Here is a 17,244-nt window from a genome sequence, read left to right on the forward strand (position 1 = left end):
ATTCCATGTTACCACAAATGTAGCTAGTAAATAGAACCCTCTATTTATACCAACGTTACTAGCTAGTGTTGTAACACTCAAACCACAAAAATTCATTATGCACTTATGTTAAATTGAAAAACAACCAATTTTTAAAAATATTTAATGTGGACCCAGGGTACAAAGAAATCAAGAACCTAGACAGAGCCACATCCATAATGGGCTGAACTACCAACTGCACATGGACAACATGCCAAGTTATCCCGAGCAGCAAAACAATTGAGTGGACTCAATAATATTATAGTTATTGCAACATATCACTTTCAATCAGTGGACTAATTTATTCATGTGGTGTTAACTACAATGTTAACTACAATTCATTGTTAATTGCAGAACATGATAGTAAAATGATGTCAACATTTACAGTTATGTTGATTAGATGCTAATTAGTGCCTCTGCACTTGAAAGATAACCTCGGTCCCTCAGCAACCTCATCAGCCCTTTCCTCCTCCTCCATGTAACCTTGACTCCATAGTCTCTCTCTGGGGTGTCTGTTGCTAAAATCTCTGAAGTCACAGTATGTGGCGGGGTCATCGGCTGTGACGCAGGCAACAGGAGGCGAAGAAAGGAGGAACTTCCATCATGGTGTAACTCTGGAGTCTCTACATCAAGTGGGGAGAAGACATTGTCCGTGCCAGGGGTGTGGTGTGTTGCTGAGGCAGGAGTCCGAGCAGAGCATGACGCTGGGCTCTTGCCATGTCTGGCAACATTGGCAGCTGACGTTCTAAGGACCCCCACACATCTGCCGGAGGTTGATGCTGCATCTTCCGGTGTTACCTCTGACAACCGTCTCCTCTCAGCTGTCCCTTTCCTGAGAGAAGTTCTCGGTGTTGGTGTCTCCGTTTCATCTTGGTTACTTAGGTACTCTGTACTTAGAGAACCAACCTTATGAACTTGCAAGCCCTGCTGCTCCTCATGGGCCCCAAGAGCAGATTCTACAGCCTTCTTTCTACATGCATGCTTTTGATGGAGAGGTTGGGCTGTTGACCTTCTCTGAAAGGATAAGGCTTGGAACTTGTAAACACTACCTTTTCTGGATAAGTGAGAACTCTTGTCAAGAATGCTTGTTGCAGAGAGGCACTTCTTCCTCCCTCGCCTTCCTCTGGGTGCAGGGGGCGGTAGCTGATCAAACTGTGGACTCACCTGAAATTGAGTGAGCGAGAGACGAGACATCTTTGAACATGTTTGTCATACATTATTTATAGTCTATGGTATGAAAGGACAACATTCAGAAGATAGTAAATAATTACATTAAAAACATGATTAGCATCATACACATTAACAGTTATAAACTGTGATTACCCAAGAACTACAGGCTGTGCAGCTGTTCTGTCGCTGCTCCTCATCTAGAAATGATTTGGGATTGAGTGCGCCGCTCACTTTAGGCACATTGTGGTATCTGGCGTCATCAAGTGGTGGCTCAAAAAACAACAACGACGGCTTCTGTGAGTTTGGCAAAGATTTCTTTCTTGTTTTACGGGGCATCAGAGATCATGGCTGAGGAGCTGATGGGATAAAGAGAAGGTTAAATATATTGGGACGTTTTAAAGGAATGCAGTATGAAACAGATGTGGCATATAAGAAACGTTATAACGCTATAGCTTGCTTTGGGTTAAGTAGCTAGTTAGCTACAACAACAAAAAATAACAACAGAGTGAAGTACCCTTCCATGAACACATGGAAGAGTACATACGCCTTCGTATAATCACACGACGTACCTGGGTGTAAACTGCATGTCAGAAGTAGCTAGCTATCAATGTTTTGAAGAAATAATGTCTGAATCAGAAAGTGCAAACGTTTTGCATTTGCTTCGCTGTCCTCCAAGTCTTGCCGTTAACATGATGGTTAACGCTGATTGGTTTTCACATCCACTGGGTTCAGTCCATTGGATATGCAAAGACCACATGACCGGAATCGCAAATACTGCGCCAAAATTCAAAATCCCATTCCCTTTCACACTGAATGAAAGGAGATTGAGATCTACAAACTACCTGTCAACTTTCATTTTCGATTATTGTCATTGTTTAATTAAGGAGTCAAATAACCCAGAACAAAAGCGCATTGCATCACCATAATATGAAGGTTTGTTATATGCAACTTGGTTAAAGTTGCTAGCTAGCTGGCTAATTAACTGGACTAACGTTAGCTGGCAAACTAAACGCGTTAACTATTACCGCTAGCTAACTAACTACTAGCTAGTTTGGAGAATATGTTTCTACCTTCTTTGTATGTTAGCTAGCTAACTAACTAGAAACCCGTGGATTAGCAACTAGCTAACACCATCATGTTCTAGAAGACTGCGTCATAACCATAGCTGATATTTGAAAGACTGGTATTTCTATTCTAAAATCGTTAGCTAGCTAGCTATTGTAACAATTACCTGGCTGCTTTATTTTTAATTGATACAATCAAATAGATTTTAGTATAGTTAGATTAGCAAGTTACTAGAGTAACGTCAGCGCAAATATGGAAAACATCACTTCATGATGTGATCTATAACCGATATACATTTAATTCGGCGTTGTTACCAACGCTACTTTAATTTGCCCATCAAAAGAACCTTGGATAATTTTCGAACTAACAGCTTTTGCATCGACAGCCTTGCTTACTTAGTTGCAGCATATCAACTCAGGTAGAAAGTTGTCAGCACCTGATTCGTCATCAGATCAGTTTAGCTATCATTTAGCCAACTAGCTCAAACCTAACCAGCTTTTTCTGCCCCAGCGAAAATGTAGTTTTGGCTGTAACGTTACATTCTAACTTTAACGTTACCTGTTATCTCTTCAGACATCAAGTGAAGTCAAAGGGCCAGCTCTGTAATCTGAGCAGAATGAGACAGAGCCCAAGAAGGCCCCTGATCCTTAGGAGGAGGAAGCTTCCTTTTCAGCTAAATGAACCAGCAGTTGATGAGCCGGATGGACTACGACACAAGGAAGCATCCACATCCAAACCCTCAGGTGGCCAGTGTTTTCCTGATGGCATCCGTATCATGGACCATCCCACTATGCCTGGCACACAAGTGGTTGTCATCCCCAAAACTGCAGACCTTCAGAGTGTAATTGGGGCCCTCACTGCCAAGGGGAAGGAGTGTGGCTCTCAAGGACCAAACAAATTCATCCTTCTAAGTGGTGGTGGCTGTATCGAGGATGTTGCAGATTCTTTCTGTCAACCTAGCTATATGAGAGGTCGCAGCTCTGGTAGGAGTAGCATGGCTCTTGTCACACAGCCAGAGAAGGCAACAACAATGGACTGCCTAAAGGATACTAAGGCTTTGACTACAATTAAACCATGTATGTTTATATGCTTTCATGATTTTGGGTTAAATGACCCTCTACTTTTCCGGTGTTGTTTAACTGTTTGATGATGAACATTGTTGATGCGCACAGTTTTTATTATTTCACAGTGAATAGGGACCTTGATTGCAGTCCTCTAGATGACAGCCTTACTAACATCCAGTGGCTTGGGAGGATGAATACAGACGGTCTTGAACCAGATCCTGCTAAGAAAGCTGCCAACAAAGAGAATCATGATGCTTGCCAACAGATTCTCCAGGTTTGGCTCCTCTTTTAGCATCTCAGTGTGATTGTCAACGGACGTATGTAAACAGTGATGCTCAAGGAGGGTGTCACCGACACCGTGTTATATGTTTATCTAGAATGTTTCAAGTGTTGCACTCAAGTGTGATATTAGTTCTGCATGCTTGCTGCATTTGTTGAGTCTTCAAAGAGTAGTATCTAAATAGGCCAAACGAAACCAACCTCTCTTTTGTTCTGTTTTGCACACAGTCACAAAGTGAGCGAATGGAAGCACACAGGGTTGTCAAAGACCCCTTGTCAGAGAGACCACCCTACTCGTACATGGCAATGATTCAGTTTGCCATCAACAGTAAGAAGAGCAGGAGGATGACATTGAAAGAGATCTATACTTGGATTGAGGATCACTTTCCATATTTCAGAAAGGTGGCTAAGCCAGGCTGGAAGGTAAACATCCACAATAAGCCCTTGGTCACAGAAAGATTGTATTGGTGCCACTCTAGTAGTTGAGGACAAGATCATGTTACAATAGAAGCAGAAAAATACCCCTTAAGCACCCAACAAAAACTTGTATAATTGCCAATGGCATAAGCCACATCCTCTTAGTTTGATATTGTCTATGCTCCTCTGCCAGAATTCCATCCGCCACAATCTCTCCCTGCATGACATGTTCATCCGTGAGACAACACAAGATGGCAAGATCTCCTACTGGACCATCCGCCCAGAGGCCAATCGCTGCCTTACTCTTGACCAGGTGTACAAGGTTGGCATGTTACCCACTTTTCTGTTCTTAGTCATATTTTGTCGCTGGCCAATTACAACTATGGGACTCCACAAAAGGACAAATGCCTGCAAATAACTGTCTTCACTCTGAAATCTACCTTTTGATTATTATCTCTATGATTATTAACTCTGTCCCTTTTGACCAATTTTCCACCCCACAGACTGAGTCTGATCCAACTTCCATCTCGTCTCGGACCATGCAGGTCTGTGACCAACATGTAAGATTGTTTTACCCTTTTCATCTGTGGCAGTCAGTCAGGGAGGACAGGACCGTTGGAGAGAGGACAGGACATGCTTTCCATCTGCTCTTTTTTACCTCATTAAGCTGACAATTCATTTCAGGGGAGATGCAAGGTGTAGGCAGAGAGAGGCAGACATCACAGGACCACCGTACATAGTCAGTAACTTCTCCTACACAGGTCTAACTCATGCCGTCTTCATATAAGTTAACATCTCAATTGTTTCCCGCAGCAACAAAAGAGAATTGCTCCTGAAATCAAGAAAACATCTGCCAGTGTTCCTGGTAAGTGGGGGGAAACAAGCAGCTGGACGATTGCCAAACCTTTGAGAGTTGGAAATTATTGATGTGTAGCCGTTGCCTCAACTTTTTTTTATTTTTTGCCATCCATATCTTCAGAGAGGAAGATGAAGCCTCTTCTTCCTCGTGCAGACTCCTACTTGGTCCCCATCCAGCTGCCTTTCACCCAGTCACTCTTCCTGTCCTCGTCCACACGGCTCCCCCTCTCTGCTCCCCAGCAGAAATCTAGCTCCTCAGGAGGGGGCAAGAGGGTCCGTATAGCTCCCAAGGTAAAGTCTCACCATACCTTTTTTTGTTTTGTAAAGTGGCGGGGGGTTACTTGATTCCCTATAATTATTAAATTAATACATGTTACTGCGTTTGCAGGTTACGTACAGTGATGCCTCCACAGTGATGCTGTATGCTCCTCCAATTGAGGAGATGAAGGAGGAGCAGGTCTGTGTGCCCCTGACCTCCGTTACCCCTAGGGCCATTCTGACCAACACCAGGAAGGAAGTCAGCAGCTCCCGTCGCAAGCAGCGCCTCGTCCTGCCTTCCAACGAGGAGCCCGTGCTCCTCTTCCCTGACAGCACCTTCTTCGACTCGGGCCTGGCCTCCGACGGCTCCGCCTTACAGGACGCCGAGCTCGACCCCCGGCCGGAGCCTGACAGCCCCTGCAGGGAGTTCTCTTTCAAGACTCCCATCAAGAGCAGCCACCCAGCCTCCTCCACCCCCAGCAAGCCACCCACTGTGCTGTTAGAGCCCTGGAGGGTGACCCCGCTGGGCAAGGAGAGAGGCGGCATGCTGGACTTCAGCCCCATCCGCACCCCCGGCCCCAGCTTCACCCCACACCGCCATGACCACACCCCCTTCAGCTTCAGTAGCACTCCCTTTAAGGACCTGCCCTTGTTCAACTCCCCTCGCGAGCTGCTCACCTCTGCACGCTCCACATCTGCGGCTGGCCCCACCGGCACCTGCTCCCCGGGGCCAGAGCGTCTGCAGGGCTGCTCCAGAGAGCTCCAGATCGGGGGTCCCTCCACAGCCAACCGCTCCCTTACGGAGGGCTTGGTCCTGGACACCATGAACGACAGCCTGAGCAAGATCTTGGTGGATATCAGCTTCTCTGGCCTGGAGGATGATGATCTGGGTATGGGGAACATCAGCTGGTCTCAGCTCATCCCTGAACTCAAGTAGCCACTGCCGAGCAGAGAGCGCAACCCTTTCAAAGTTCTTTGCTAGATGAGGATGCCATAGTCTCATCATTACCCAAGCTGCTCACATCGTCTTCCAATCTGTAAATGTGGGAGTTTTCTTTCTAACTTAGATGTTTCCTTTGTCATTGGTTGCTTTTGTCACTACTAACCAGTCTTTTTCCTCTCCTTTTTTCTCTCGCTTGGTTGTGTTTCATGCCACAGGCTTAAGTGACCATATTTTGATTACAATTCACTGTCTCCCACGATAGTCTTGAAGGAACTTCTAGGGAACTGAAAAGTATGCCTGAGTTGTATGTAGCCTACATGGAATATGTATGTTTAATTTGCACATTTTGTAATATGTTTTGCTTTTTAAAATGTACATTTATACATAGATAAATCATCAAACTATCCAGTGAGACCGACACTACCATGCTAGAATATAAGATGTGGTGCCTCTGAAGTGAGCGAGTCTCCATTTGATTGGACCTCTGAAAGGATGTAACATGATGTACAGATGACCAACCACCAATGAGAGAAAGTAATAAACAACCAGGGCTGTCTACACCCAAAGGAGATGCCATTTTTGATTGACCAAGTCAACACTTATTCTAGTGCACTTTTGTAACTTATTCTAGGTATGACACAATGTCCAATCTGCTTTGTGAACTTTTAAAGAGTGGTAGTAGTGAGTGAGAAACTATGTAAAAGCATAAAGTAGTATGGTGATGTCTTCTATTCCTGTCTTACTCCGTCTGTAGAAGGGAAATATATTTGAATTTAAAAAATGTATGTTTGAATTGTCATTTGAAGTTTTTTGGCTAGAAGATTAAACATTTAATGCATGAGTTTATTATGGTTTTATTTTGATCGTAGGGTCATAGTTGTTACTTTGTTAATGGAAAGGAAGACTGCATCATTTGCTTATGACCAATTCTGAACGATGTATGGCTATTTATAGTTATTCTTGGTTTGTTTGTTAGCTGTGCTTGTGGTGGACACATTCAGGTTCAAGTTTGAGGAGCATCCTGTCTGCTAGTGTTTAATATCATGGCATGGGATTGCTGGTGATTGACTTTGCTTCGTGTTTTTACAGTATTGGTGTCTTGGAAAGTAGTTAATGTAAATGTTTAAAATGACTTTTTTCTTTTTGGGTGGGTGTGCTGACTACAGTGAAACCCGGTGACTTTGCTGCTTCTTTTCACATTGGGTGGGATTAGATGTCTTAACTTTAACTAGATTCACACAGTCCTGGGTTTCTTGTCCCATATTATAATTGAAGGTATGATAAACTGGAAGGGGCATGAACACCACATAATATGCAAGAACTTTTACATTCTGGTTCAGTTTTTATTACATGTCTGGTACAACAGACCCCAGAGCAGGGTTTGTGGAAAAACTGACATGGGTAACTTTTGGGATGTTTAAGAAAAGCATGTCTGTTTTATGAATCCTATGTAAATGGAATGAATGAATACGTCGCAGTTTCTCTTTTTGTTTTGAGTACCAAATACCAGTATGTCAACATTTTCTCATGATTGTCATTTTAAATGTAAATAATCAACACAAAACATATATCGTATTCAAAGTGTAAATAGTACACCTCATTAATTCAAGTAAACAAAAACAATAGTCATTGGGGGTTTTTCAGCAGAACTAACTTTCCGAGCAGTGAATGCTGTAGAGTTAACGGCTCATTCTTTTCCAAATCTAAGTAACATGCCTTGGTATTCACATCCATATACAATATGGAGGGCACAGCAATGGGTGTCCGTTCGTCTGGTCAGTGTGTGTGAGTAAAGAGGCGTCTTTAGTAGGTCTGGACTTCCTGCTGAGCCACCTCCAGCAGTATCTGGAGCTGCTTACTGCAGTAGTCTGGAGAATAGAGAGACAGTCCTGTCGGTGACTCACAACAGCCATAACTATCCCACACAACACCACCCTCACCTGACATTTCTGCTATCAGTAATTCAGTATGATGACAACAACATTATAGTGGCATGATAAGGATGTGACTCACTGAAGCTCTTTCTCCATCGGGCGGGCAGGCGTGAGCGGTGCACGGTCAGGTAGTAGACAGGGACTCCAGACAGGGTGAGAGCACAGCTGCCCCCTGTGTTCCAGGGGTCTGAGTACAGAGACAGCCCAACGATGAAGAAGCACACCACTGTGAAAGTGACTGCAATGGCCAGCGGCACCTAGTAGACATAGAATAGAATTATGAGCTGATCATAGGAATAAAACTAGGTAAACAGTCAAGAAACAGCCAACTAGTAAGTACCAAACAAGTGACATGAGTTAATTATAGTAGTCATAGCAACCTTGAAGGGTCTTGGGTGGAGGGGGAAGCGGTAGCGATGGATGAGCATCCCCATGGTCGCCATGGCAATGAAGAGCCACCGGGAGAAGGAGGCAAAGTTGATCAGCTGGAATATCTCTCCTCTGGCCACCATCACTACCACCAACGGATACTGCAGGAAGGACAACAAACATCTCAACTGGACCATGAAAGCAAAGCATAGACCTACCTCATCAACCCAATACAAATGTCTGTAAAGAGACTAATTGGGTTGGCAAGGTAGACTATGGGCAGTAGTAGTAGACTATACCAGCAGCAGAACAGCAGGCAGAGGCGTGTTTCTACGGATGTGGATCATTGAGAAGAGGACTGGCCAGTGTCCCTCCCTGGCCCCCACAAACAGCATCCTGCACCACGGACAGACAGACGTCTCGTGAATAGAACCAGCCAAGCGTACATCAAGGTGTACGTTTCTGAATTATGAGAGTGCAGCATTATTACCTGGGTGCTCCAAAGAAGCCACCGTTCAGCGCCCCAAGACAGGACACAGCTACCAGTACAGGAATCACAGAGGCCAAGCCGTGAAGCGCACGATTGGCAAACGTCTGCGATAAACAGACAGCACATATGAGGCTGACATGCAGTTCATTTCACATGCAGTTATTTTCCTTCTCTTGGATTTGACCATCTGATGCCATATTACTGACCACAGCCACAGCGTCAGACACAAGAAGCTCCTCTGCTGTCATCATGGTGTAATAGGCCACGTTGACAAGAACGTAGCACACAGTCACCGTCACCATGGAGAAGATGATTGCCAGTGGGATGTTTCTGACAAAATAGAGCAGACAAACAAAGACTTGAGGTTACTTGATTTTTTTGTGTGGAAATAATTGGTCAATCACATTGTTTTTTTTATGTAAAATACCTATTTGGGTTAATGACCTCCTCTGTGACAAAATTCAGATAAAACCTGCAAAGAAAGTAAAAGATGTCAATTTATCAGTTAACAGTTCTTTATGGATAACACAACAATTGGTATATGATATGGGATTTTCTTGTGCACTGCTTACCATCCACCATAGGCATATAGACCAGAGTAAAAGGCCAATGGTAGCTTATTCAGTGTTAATGTATCAATCTCAAAGCCATTCTGAAAGTTCTCTGTCTGTCCTGGGGAGGGGAGAGATGAAAACGAGTTAGCAGGGTTTGATTGAATAGGGTCCTGGGTATATTGTGTACATCGTGTATCATGTTACTCTACCAAAACCACTACCCCACCTCTGGCTAATGCCATGATGCCAGGAACGATGATTAGGACCAGGGCAAACATCTTGATGAATGTCAGTGTGATCTGGGTGCGAGAGGCCAGGGTCACACTCCAGCAGTTTATCGCCACCACAAATGCTACAGGGAGAGGGGGAAGATAAACCTCGTTGAAATAGTATTCCATAGTAATCAAACAATTCACAAAGTCTTATCGATTGTATTTTATCACTCACTCACTCCAAGGATGCTGACCAGTTTAATCAGTGCTGTGGGAGGAGCACAAGGGCTGAAAAAGGGATCCACCACATAGCGTCCGAACGCCAGGGACACATAGGATGCTACAGCTGGCCTTTACAGTCCACATGGAGTACAGTAAAAGTATTAGAAAGTATAGTTTACTACAAGTTTGTCTCCTAAACTATTCTAAGAGTGTATGCAAAGAGACAGAGATACAGGCTGCTGACCTGATGAATAAAAACTCTGCCCAGAGACGCAGGAACGCAGGCAAGGGTCCTAATGTCTCCAGCAGATAGGTGTAGTGGCCCCCTGACTTTGTAAATGTGGTTCCCAGCTCAGCATAACACAAGGCCCCTGGACAAAGGACAGAAACAGATGACACATCTCCCACAGGGCATAGACGTCAGTTCAACAAAGTTTTGATTTACATTTGGTTGAGTGGTCAACTAACGTGAATTCAACGTGAAATCACAAAAAAAATTCACCATGTCATTGGATTCAGGTGAAAAGTTGAGTGAAAAAAATACTAAATTCCCTTACGTTGATGACTTTTTCAAATAGTCAGTTTTCCACATTGGCTCAACACCATCACATTGAATTTGTTGGTTGAAATTATGTGGACTCAAGTTTTTGCTCAGTGGGCTGGGATATTTTCTTTTGTATAACTATCTCTATACATTCAGGAAACATTTTTTTAAATATTCATTATTCAGTGCATATCACTAGTTATAGCTGTGCTTGTAACTGTGGTATAATAAAGTTAAAAACTGGGGGTATACATGGGAAAGGTCAGCCATACATCCACCCCATGCTTTCAGCCCATACTACCCTTTTGATCTGTTTATTTGGTCAGCCGTAGGCTATTACCCTATAAACAGCCTTAATAAATAGTACAGCTCTTAATTTGATCACTTGTTGCTTAGAATTTTGTTGCTTAGAATCTGTGCAGGAAATTCAAACTTGTAGTGTATTTCAGGTTTATAAATGCTTCTAAAGTTTGTAATTTCCAATTAAATGTCCATTTCAGACTTGGTTTGCTCTAATGAAAAATGGATCAACCCCTACAAAAATGGCCATTAATTATAATGCACATAATAATTCACATTTCCTTCACATTTCCTGTTGCAGGCTCATTTTCATGCTGTAGCAAACTGGCTCAAATTAAGATCCTACATCTGTATATTAAACCATCAGTTTAATAGTAAACATTTGGACATCTGTGCAAGGACTCATATACTTGAATGATAATAAATGTTTTAAATTAAGTTAATGGTACAAATAATAGTGGAGGCATATATGACAATAACCTGTACAGGGAACTGTTGTCACGCTAGTTTAAATGAGTAGACGAGGTCGCAGCGTGAATAGAGTTCCACATATTTTTTATAAACTGAAACTCACCAAAACAAAACAATAAAGCATAAACGAAACGTGAAGCTACTGGTGTGCACTCAGGCAACTCAATGTAGACAAGATCCCATGAATACCAATGGGGAAATGGCTACCTAAATATGATCCCCAATCAGAGACAACGATAAACAGCTGCCTCTGATTGGGAACCATATCAGGCCACCATAGAAATACAAAAAACACCTAGATGACCACCCAAGTCACTATCACGCCCCAACCAACACAGAGAAAAAACAGCTTACTATGGTCAGGGCGTGACAGTCTCCCCTCAAAAGTTGCGGACTCCGACCACAAAACCTGACTCAATAGGGGAGGGTCCGGGTGGGCATCTATGATGGGTGACGCAGGGCGTCGGCTCCGGTGCGGGACGAAGTACCCACTCCGCTCGCAGATTACGTCTTCCTCCATGGCGGTTCTGGTGCGGGGATCATCACCGGAAGCTCCGGACCGTGGACCGTCTCAGGAGGTTCCCGGACCGTGGACCGTCTCAGGAGGTTCCCGCACCGTGGACCGTCTCAGGAGGTTCCCGCACCGTGGACCGTCTCAGGAGGTTCCCGCACCGTGGAACTGTCGCCGGAAGCTCTGGACTGGGAACTGTCGCCGGAAGCTCTGGACTGGGAACTGTCGCCGGAAGCTCTGGACTGGGAACTGTCGCCGGAAGCTCTGGACTGTGGATGCGCACTGGAGGCCTGATGCGTGGGACCGGTACAGGTGGCACCGGGCTGATGACACGCACCTCAGGGCGAGTGCGGGGAAGAGGCACAGGACGTACTGGACTGTGGAGGCGCACTGGAGGCCTGATGCGTGGGACCGGTACAGGTGGTACCGGGCTGATGACACGCACCTCAGGGCGAGTGCGGAGAGGAGGCACAGGACTGTGGAGGCGCACTGGAGGTCTAAAGCGCAGAGCTGGCACAACCCTTCCCGACTGGATGCTCACTCCAGCCCGGCAAGTGCGGGACGCTAGCACAGGACGCACTGGGCTGTGAAGGCGCACTGGAGACCTGATGCGTGGGACCGGTACAGGTGGCACCAGGGCTGATGACACGCACCTCAGCACGCCCACTCTGCAGCGCTCTCAACGCCAGCACCTCTCTCCAGAATCTTGCGTCGAGCTCCTCACTCGACTCCCTGACTGGCTCTGGTTCACTCCTCGGCTCCGCCGACTGCTTCATGTGCCCCCCCAAAATAAATTCTTGGGGTTTCTGTGGCCTTCCTCCCCGAAGTCGTTGCTGTCCTCTCATGCGCATAGGCGACTCCCGCCAAGGAAGGCGATCCTGTCCTGCCAGGATTTCCTCCCAAGTCCAGGATCCCTTCCCATCTAGGAGCTCTTCCCAAGTCCAGGATACTTCCTCCTCCTGGGCACGCTGCTTGAAATGAGTAGACCAAGGCGCAACGTGAATAGAGTTCCACATATTTTTTATAAACTGAAACTCACCAAAACAAAACAATAACGCATAAACGAAACGCTACTGGTGTGCACTCAGGCAACTCAATGTAGACAAGCTCCCACGAAAACCAATGGGGAAATGGCTACCTAAGTATGATCCCCAATCAGAGACAACGATAAACAGCTGCCTCTGATTGGGAACCATATCAGGCCACCATAGAAATACAAAAAACACCTAGATGACCACCCAAGTCACTATCACGCCCCAACCAACACAGAGAAAAAACTGCTTACTATGGTCAGGGCGTGACAACTGTTATTATCTTAATTAAATAAGATAAGTCAGAGTTACTTTATACAGTTGAAGTCGGAAGTTTACATACACTTAGGTTGGAGTCATTAAAACTCGTTTTTCAACCACTCCACAAATTTCTTGTTAACAAACTATAGTTTTGGCAAGTCGGTTAGGACATCTACTTTGTGTATGACACAAGTAATTCTTCCAACAATTGTTTACAGACAGATTATTTCACTGTATCACAATTCCAGTGGGTCAGAAGTTTACATACACTAAGTTGACTGTGCCTTTAAACAGCTTGGAAAATTCCTGAAAATGATGTCATGGCTTTAGAAGCTTCTGATAGGCTAATTGACATCATTTGAGTCAATTGGAGGTGAACCTGTGGATATATTTCAAGGCCTACCTTCAAACTCAGTGCCTCTTTGCTTGACATCATTAGAAAATCAAAAGAAATCAGCCAAGACGTCAGAAAAATTATTGTAGACCTCCACAAGTCTGGTTCATCCTTGGGAGCTATTTCCAAACATCTGAAGGTACCACGTTCATCTGTACAAACAATAGTACGCGAGTATAAACACCATGGGATCACGCAGCCGTCATACCGCTCAGGAAGGAAACGCGTTCTGTCTCCTAGAGGTGAGCATACTTTGGTGCGAAAAGTGCAAATCAATCCCAGAACAACAGCAAAGGACCTTGTGAAGATGCTGGAGGAAACAGGTACAAAAGTATCTATATCCACAGTAAAACGAGTCCTATATCGACATAACCTGAAAGGCCGCTCAGAAAGGAAGAAGCCACTGCTGCAAAACTGCCATAAAAAAGCCAGACTACGGTTTGCAACTGCACATGGGGACAAAGATCGTACTTTTTGGAGAAATGTCCTGTGGTCTGATGAAACAAAAATAGAACTGTTTAGCCATAATGACCATCGTTATGTTTGGAGGAAAAAGGGGGAGGCTTGCAAGTCAAAGAACACCATCCCAACTGTGAAGCACAGTGGTGGCAGCATCATGTTGTGGGGGTGGTTTGCTGCAGGAGGGACTGGTGCATTTCACAAAATAGATTGCATAATTTTGTTGATATATTGAAGCAACATCTCAAGACATCAGTCAGGAAATTAAAGCTTGGTCACAAATGGGTCTTCCAAATGGACAATGACACCAATCATACTTCCAAAGTTGTGGCAAAATGGCTTAAGGACAACAAAGTCAAGGTACTGGAGTGGCCATCACAAAGCCCTGACCTCAATCCTATAGAAAATTTGTGAGCAGAACTAAAAAAGCGTGTGCGAGCAAGGAGGCCTACAAACCTGACTCAGTTACACCAGCTCTGTCAGGCCAAAATTCACCCAACTTATTGTGGGAATCTTGTGAAAGGCTACCCGAAACGTTTGACCCAAGTTAAACAATTTAAAGGCAATTCTACCAAATACTAATTGAGTGTATGTAAACTTCTGACCCACTGGGAATGTGATGAAAGAAATAAAAGCTGAAATAAATCCTCTCTACTATTATTCTGACATTTCACATTCTTAAAATAAAGTGGTGATCCTAACTGATCTAAGACAGCAAATGTTTTACGAGGATTCAATGTCAGGAATTGTGAAAAATGGAGTTTAAATGTATTTGGCTAAGGTGTATGTAAACTTACAACTTCAACTGTAGGTGCAAAGGTTGATCGCATGTGCAAATACCAGAGGATTGTGGACCTTGGCCAGATCATTCAGCTAAGTGAATACATCCAGCACAGTTTACCTCTGAGCTAGCCTAAATTTCCATTAAGGGAGTGAATGTTGTAAGCTGTCTGTGAATTAAAGGGACAGTGCTGTCAAATGCATGATTTACCTGTGTTTTATATATATTTCCACACTATGAGGTTGGAATAATACTGTGAAAATTATGATAATACACTTTTAATGTAAGAGCTGTTTGAAAAGACTGCCTGATATTTCAGGTTGTTTTGCCCTGCCTTGCTACATCACCAGGCAATGTAAGTTAATAGACCAATAATAATAATATACCTCTCTGGCAATAACAGCTAGTTTTCAGGTTACATATCCCTCCCATTAGGCTCCTCCAATTAGGCTCCTCATTCAGACCTTTACCATACAGTCCTAGCAAAATTCTTGCGAGATAAATTGGTTTTTGCTAAGAAGCTATTTTTGTATCTTTTTAACCATTTTAATTGAAAGAAATCACAGTAAGGTGCTTAATTGTTACCCAGAAATGTTTTAATATTGAGATAAAAATGGCTGCATTGGACCTTAACAATACTGAATCCGCCTGATGTGAATATCTAATAAAAATGTTTCAAAACGGATATTGTGTTAGCAACTACCACTCGCAAACATCACAATTATGCTCCTCTTGCTCTCATAGGTACACTACCTCTTTTAAAATGACAGTTGGTGCTTACCGAAGGTCGAGAGAACCCCACACAGTGCCCAAACCACCAGTGACAGGCCCACACTACCACTGTTCATCAGAACCCCTTTTGGTGCAATGAAGATGCCGCTGCCCACCACGGTACCGATGATGAAGGAGATAGCCGGAAGCAGACCTATTGTCCTCCTCAGGTGGATCACTTCATCTTCTTTCTTCTCCTTCACCTCATCCCCCTCTTCCTTCGACTGAATTCCATCTATGCCCATGCCTCTGCAGCCTTGAAGGTGTGAACACACACCTTGTTTAGATATCCAGCCTTACACCAACAAGTTCCAGTGAATAAATCAAATACCAAAAATTACTTTTAAACAGCAAAAATCCTTTCACATTCCAGTTTAAAGAAAACACAGAAGTAGTCCATTTAAGTGAACAATAAAGTATTCTCTCTTTATGAACAAAAGTATGGTCAATCCCTTTATGGATAAACTATAACATTCATATATCTCTCTTCTTATACTGAAACTGATTGTATTTATCCAATGAAGATTGCTGTATGTAGAGGACTAGCATAGAAGACGAGATAAGCTAAGAGACGAGACAAGCCGAGTGGAGCTGTATGAGCTGAACGGCTAGACGAGTATAACCCTCACACTTGCACAAGGCCATCTCCCCTGAACTTGTTTTTTACCCCCTCATTGGCTCTTGCAAATCAGCACAATCAGTAACCATTGAAACTCACCAATCCTGCACTAGCAGGAAACAAAGCAAGTAGTCTTCCCAAGCTTCAACAACATGAGTAATTAAGGCAGTTTAGACGGGTCAAAGCCATGATGCATTCATTGTACTGAGTATGAGTGTGTATGTGTTTGTGTGTGTGTGTGTATGTGTGCGTGCATGCGTGCATGCATGTGTGTGCGCATGCACTAAAGTTGTTGTTGTTCTTTGCGTGTGTGTGCCGGTGTGTGTAAGTTTTGCTTGTGTGCACAGCTTTAAACACGGAATACCATGGGGAGAGAACCCAAACAGCCCTTGTAGAGGCAGCTGTACAGATAACAGGGGGGTCACTTTCAACAACAACTTCACAACAGAGAAAGTATACGTGCTATAGGAGCAGATGGCCTTATTGATGTTCTCACTAATATCCACAAAATATCAGTAGAATTCATTCATAACCAAATCATAACCAAATAACATCCAATATGACACAAATGTCAACACTAAAATGGGGTTGAATGCAACATCAAATAATTGGCATGTCAATTATGTCTCTCTGCACACACGCCTGATGAATAAAACCAAGGTAATGTAGTTTGTCCATGTGTGTGAACTGTGAAGTATTTTTGTCATTAGCAAGGAAACTTCAGCGTGAGATCACATGTGAGGGATCCAAAAGTAAACTGTGAAAAAATGTATCTGGTCTCTCTTTTCTTAACGCTTGGGAGACTGTGGCTGTCCATTTCAGTTAATCCGTCGCTTGTTAACAGCAGTTAACAGCGTTATAGCTGCTTTATTTTCATTTGACATGTTTAGTTGTAATTGCATGTCTTGACAATGGGTGTCAGCATTTCCGGGAAACTAAGGATCATATTCACAATAACTTATCTGACATTTCACCACTCTACACCATCACATTATGCGGCTTGAATAATACAGAAAGGGAAAGTATGGCATTTATTTGTCTTATTTTCATGTTTATTCAGCTGAAAATTGTGAGGATGTTTTGGAGAGATCCCTACTGCTATGAAAAATAAGTATTTAAAATTGCTGCAGGTCCAACATCAAACATCACGTCTAATATTTAGAACCATCTAAATCGGTCTCTCAACAGAAAATGGAGTTAATGAAAGTCCCTTAACACCCAAAACTTATTTTGCACAGTATAGTCAGCT

The 17,244-nt window shown here is 43.7% G+C and overlaps 3 protein-coding genes across 5 annotated transcripts; 1 reads left to right on the forward strand and 2 right to left on the reverse strand.

Annotated features, from left to right (window-relative positions):
- Window positions 1-298: 298 nt before the first annotated feature.
- rhno1 (RAD9-HUS1-RAD1 interacting nuclear orphan 1) lies at window positions 299-2,993 on the reverse strand. 2 transcript variants are annotated; one of them, XM_038996531.1, is made up of 3 exons: window positions 2,812-2,993; window positions 1,342-1,544; window positions 299-1,182 (listed from the first exon to the last, which is right to left on the reverse strand). In XM_038996531.1, the coding sequence occupies exons 2-3, from the start codon at window positions 1,522-1,524 to the stop codon at window positions 415-417; spliced, it is 951 nt and encodes a 316-aa protein (XP_038852459.1). In that variant the 5' UTR covers window positions 1,525-1,544; window positions 2,812-2,993; the 3' UTR covers window positions 299-414. The 2 variants fall into 2 exon arrangements, with proteins under 2 accessions (XP_038852459.1, XP_038852457.1); XM_038996529.1 differs by lacking the exon at window positions 2,812-2,993 and adding an exon at window positions 1,758-1,895.
- Window positions 1,979-6,857, forward strand: foxm1 (forkhead box M1). The gene is made up of 9 exons (XM_038996526.1): window positions 1,979-2,121; window positions 2,827-3,329; window positions 3,443-3,591; window positions 3,825-4,019; window positions 4,207-4,335; window positions 4,517-4,573; window positions 4,827-4,878; window positions 4,993-5,162; window positions 5,260-6,857. Exons 2-9 carry the CDS (start codon window positions 2,870-2,872, stop codon window positions 6,064-6,066), a joined length of 2,019 nt encoding a protein of 672 aa, XP_038852454.1. The 5' UTR covers window positions 1,979-2,121; window positions 2,827-2,869; the 3' UTR covers window positions 6,067-6,857.
- Window positions 6,858-7,380: 523 nt separating this feature from the next.
- On the reverse strand, window positions 7,381-15,996 carry si:ch73-352p4.8 (cystine/glutamate transporter). Of its 2 annotated transcripts, none has more exons than XM_038996527.1 (12): window positions 15,387-15,996; window positions 10,098-10,224; window positions 9,867-9,982; window positions 9,646-9,771; window positions 9,438-9,537; window positions 9,293-9,337; window positions 9,072-9,195; window positions 8,866-8,969; window positions 8,675-8,771; window positions 8,387-8,536; window positions 8,086-8,263; window positions 7,381-7,940 (listed from the first exon to the last, which is right to left on the reverse strand). In XM_038996527.1, exons 1-12 carry the CDS (start codon window positions 15,619-15,621, stop codon window positions 7,876-7,878), a joined length of 1,467 nt encoding a protein of 488 aa, XP_038852455.1. In that variant the 5' UTR covers window positions 15,622-15,996; the 3' UTR covers window positions 7,381-7,875. The 2 variants fall into 2 exon arrangements, with proteins under 2 accessions (XP_038852455.1, XP_038852456.1); XM_038996528.1 differs by lacking the exon at window positions 15,387-15,996 and adding an exon at window positions 11,523-11,796.
- Between the last annotated feature and the right edge of the window lie 1,248 nt (window positions 15,997-17,244).

Source organism: Salvelinus namaycush, chromosome 6 (assembly GCF_016432855.1).
Source record: "Salvelinus namaycush isolate Seneca chromosome 6, SaNama_1.0, whole genome shotgun sequence".
Classification (NCBI taxonomy): Eukaryota; Metazoa; Chordata; class Actinopteri; order Salmoniformes; family Salmonidae; genus Salvelinus; species Salvelinus namaycush.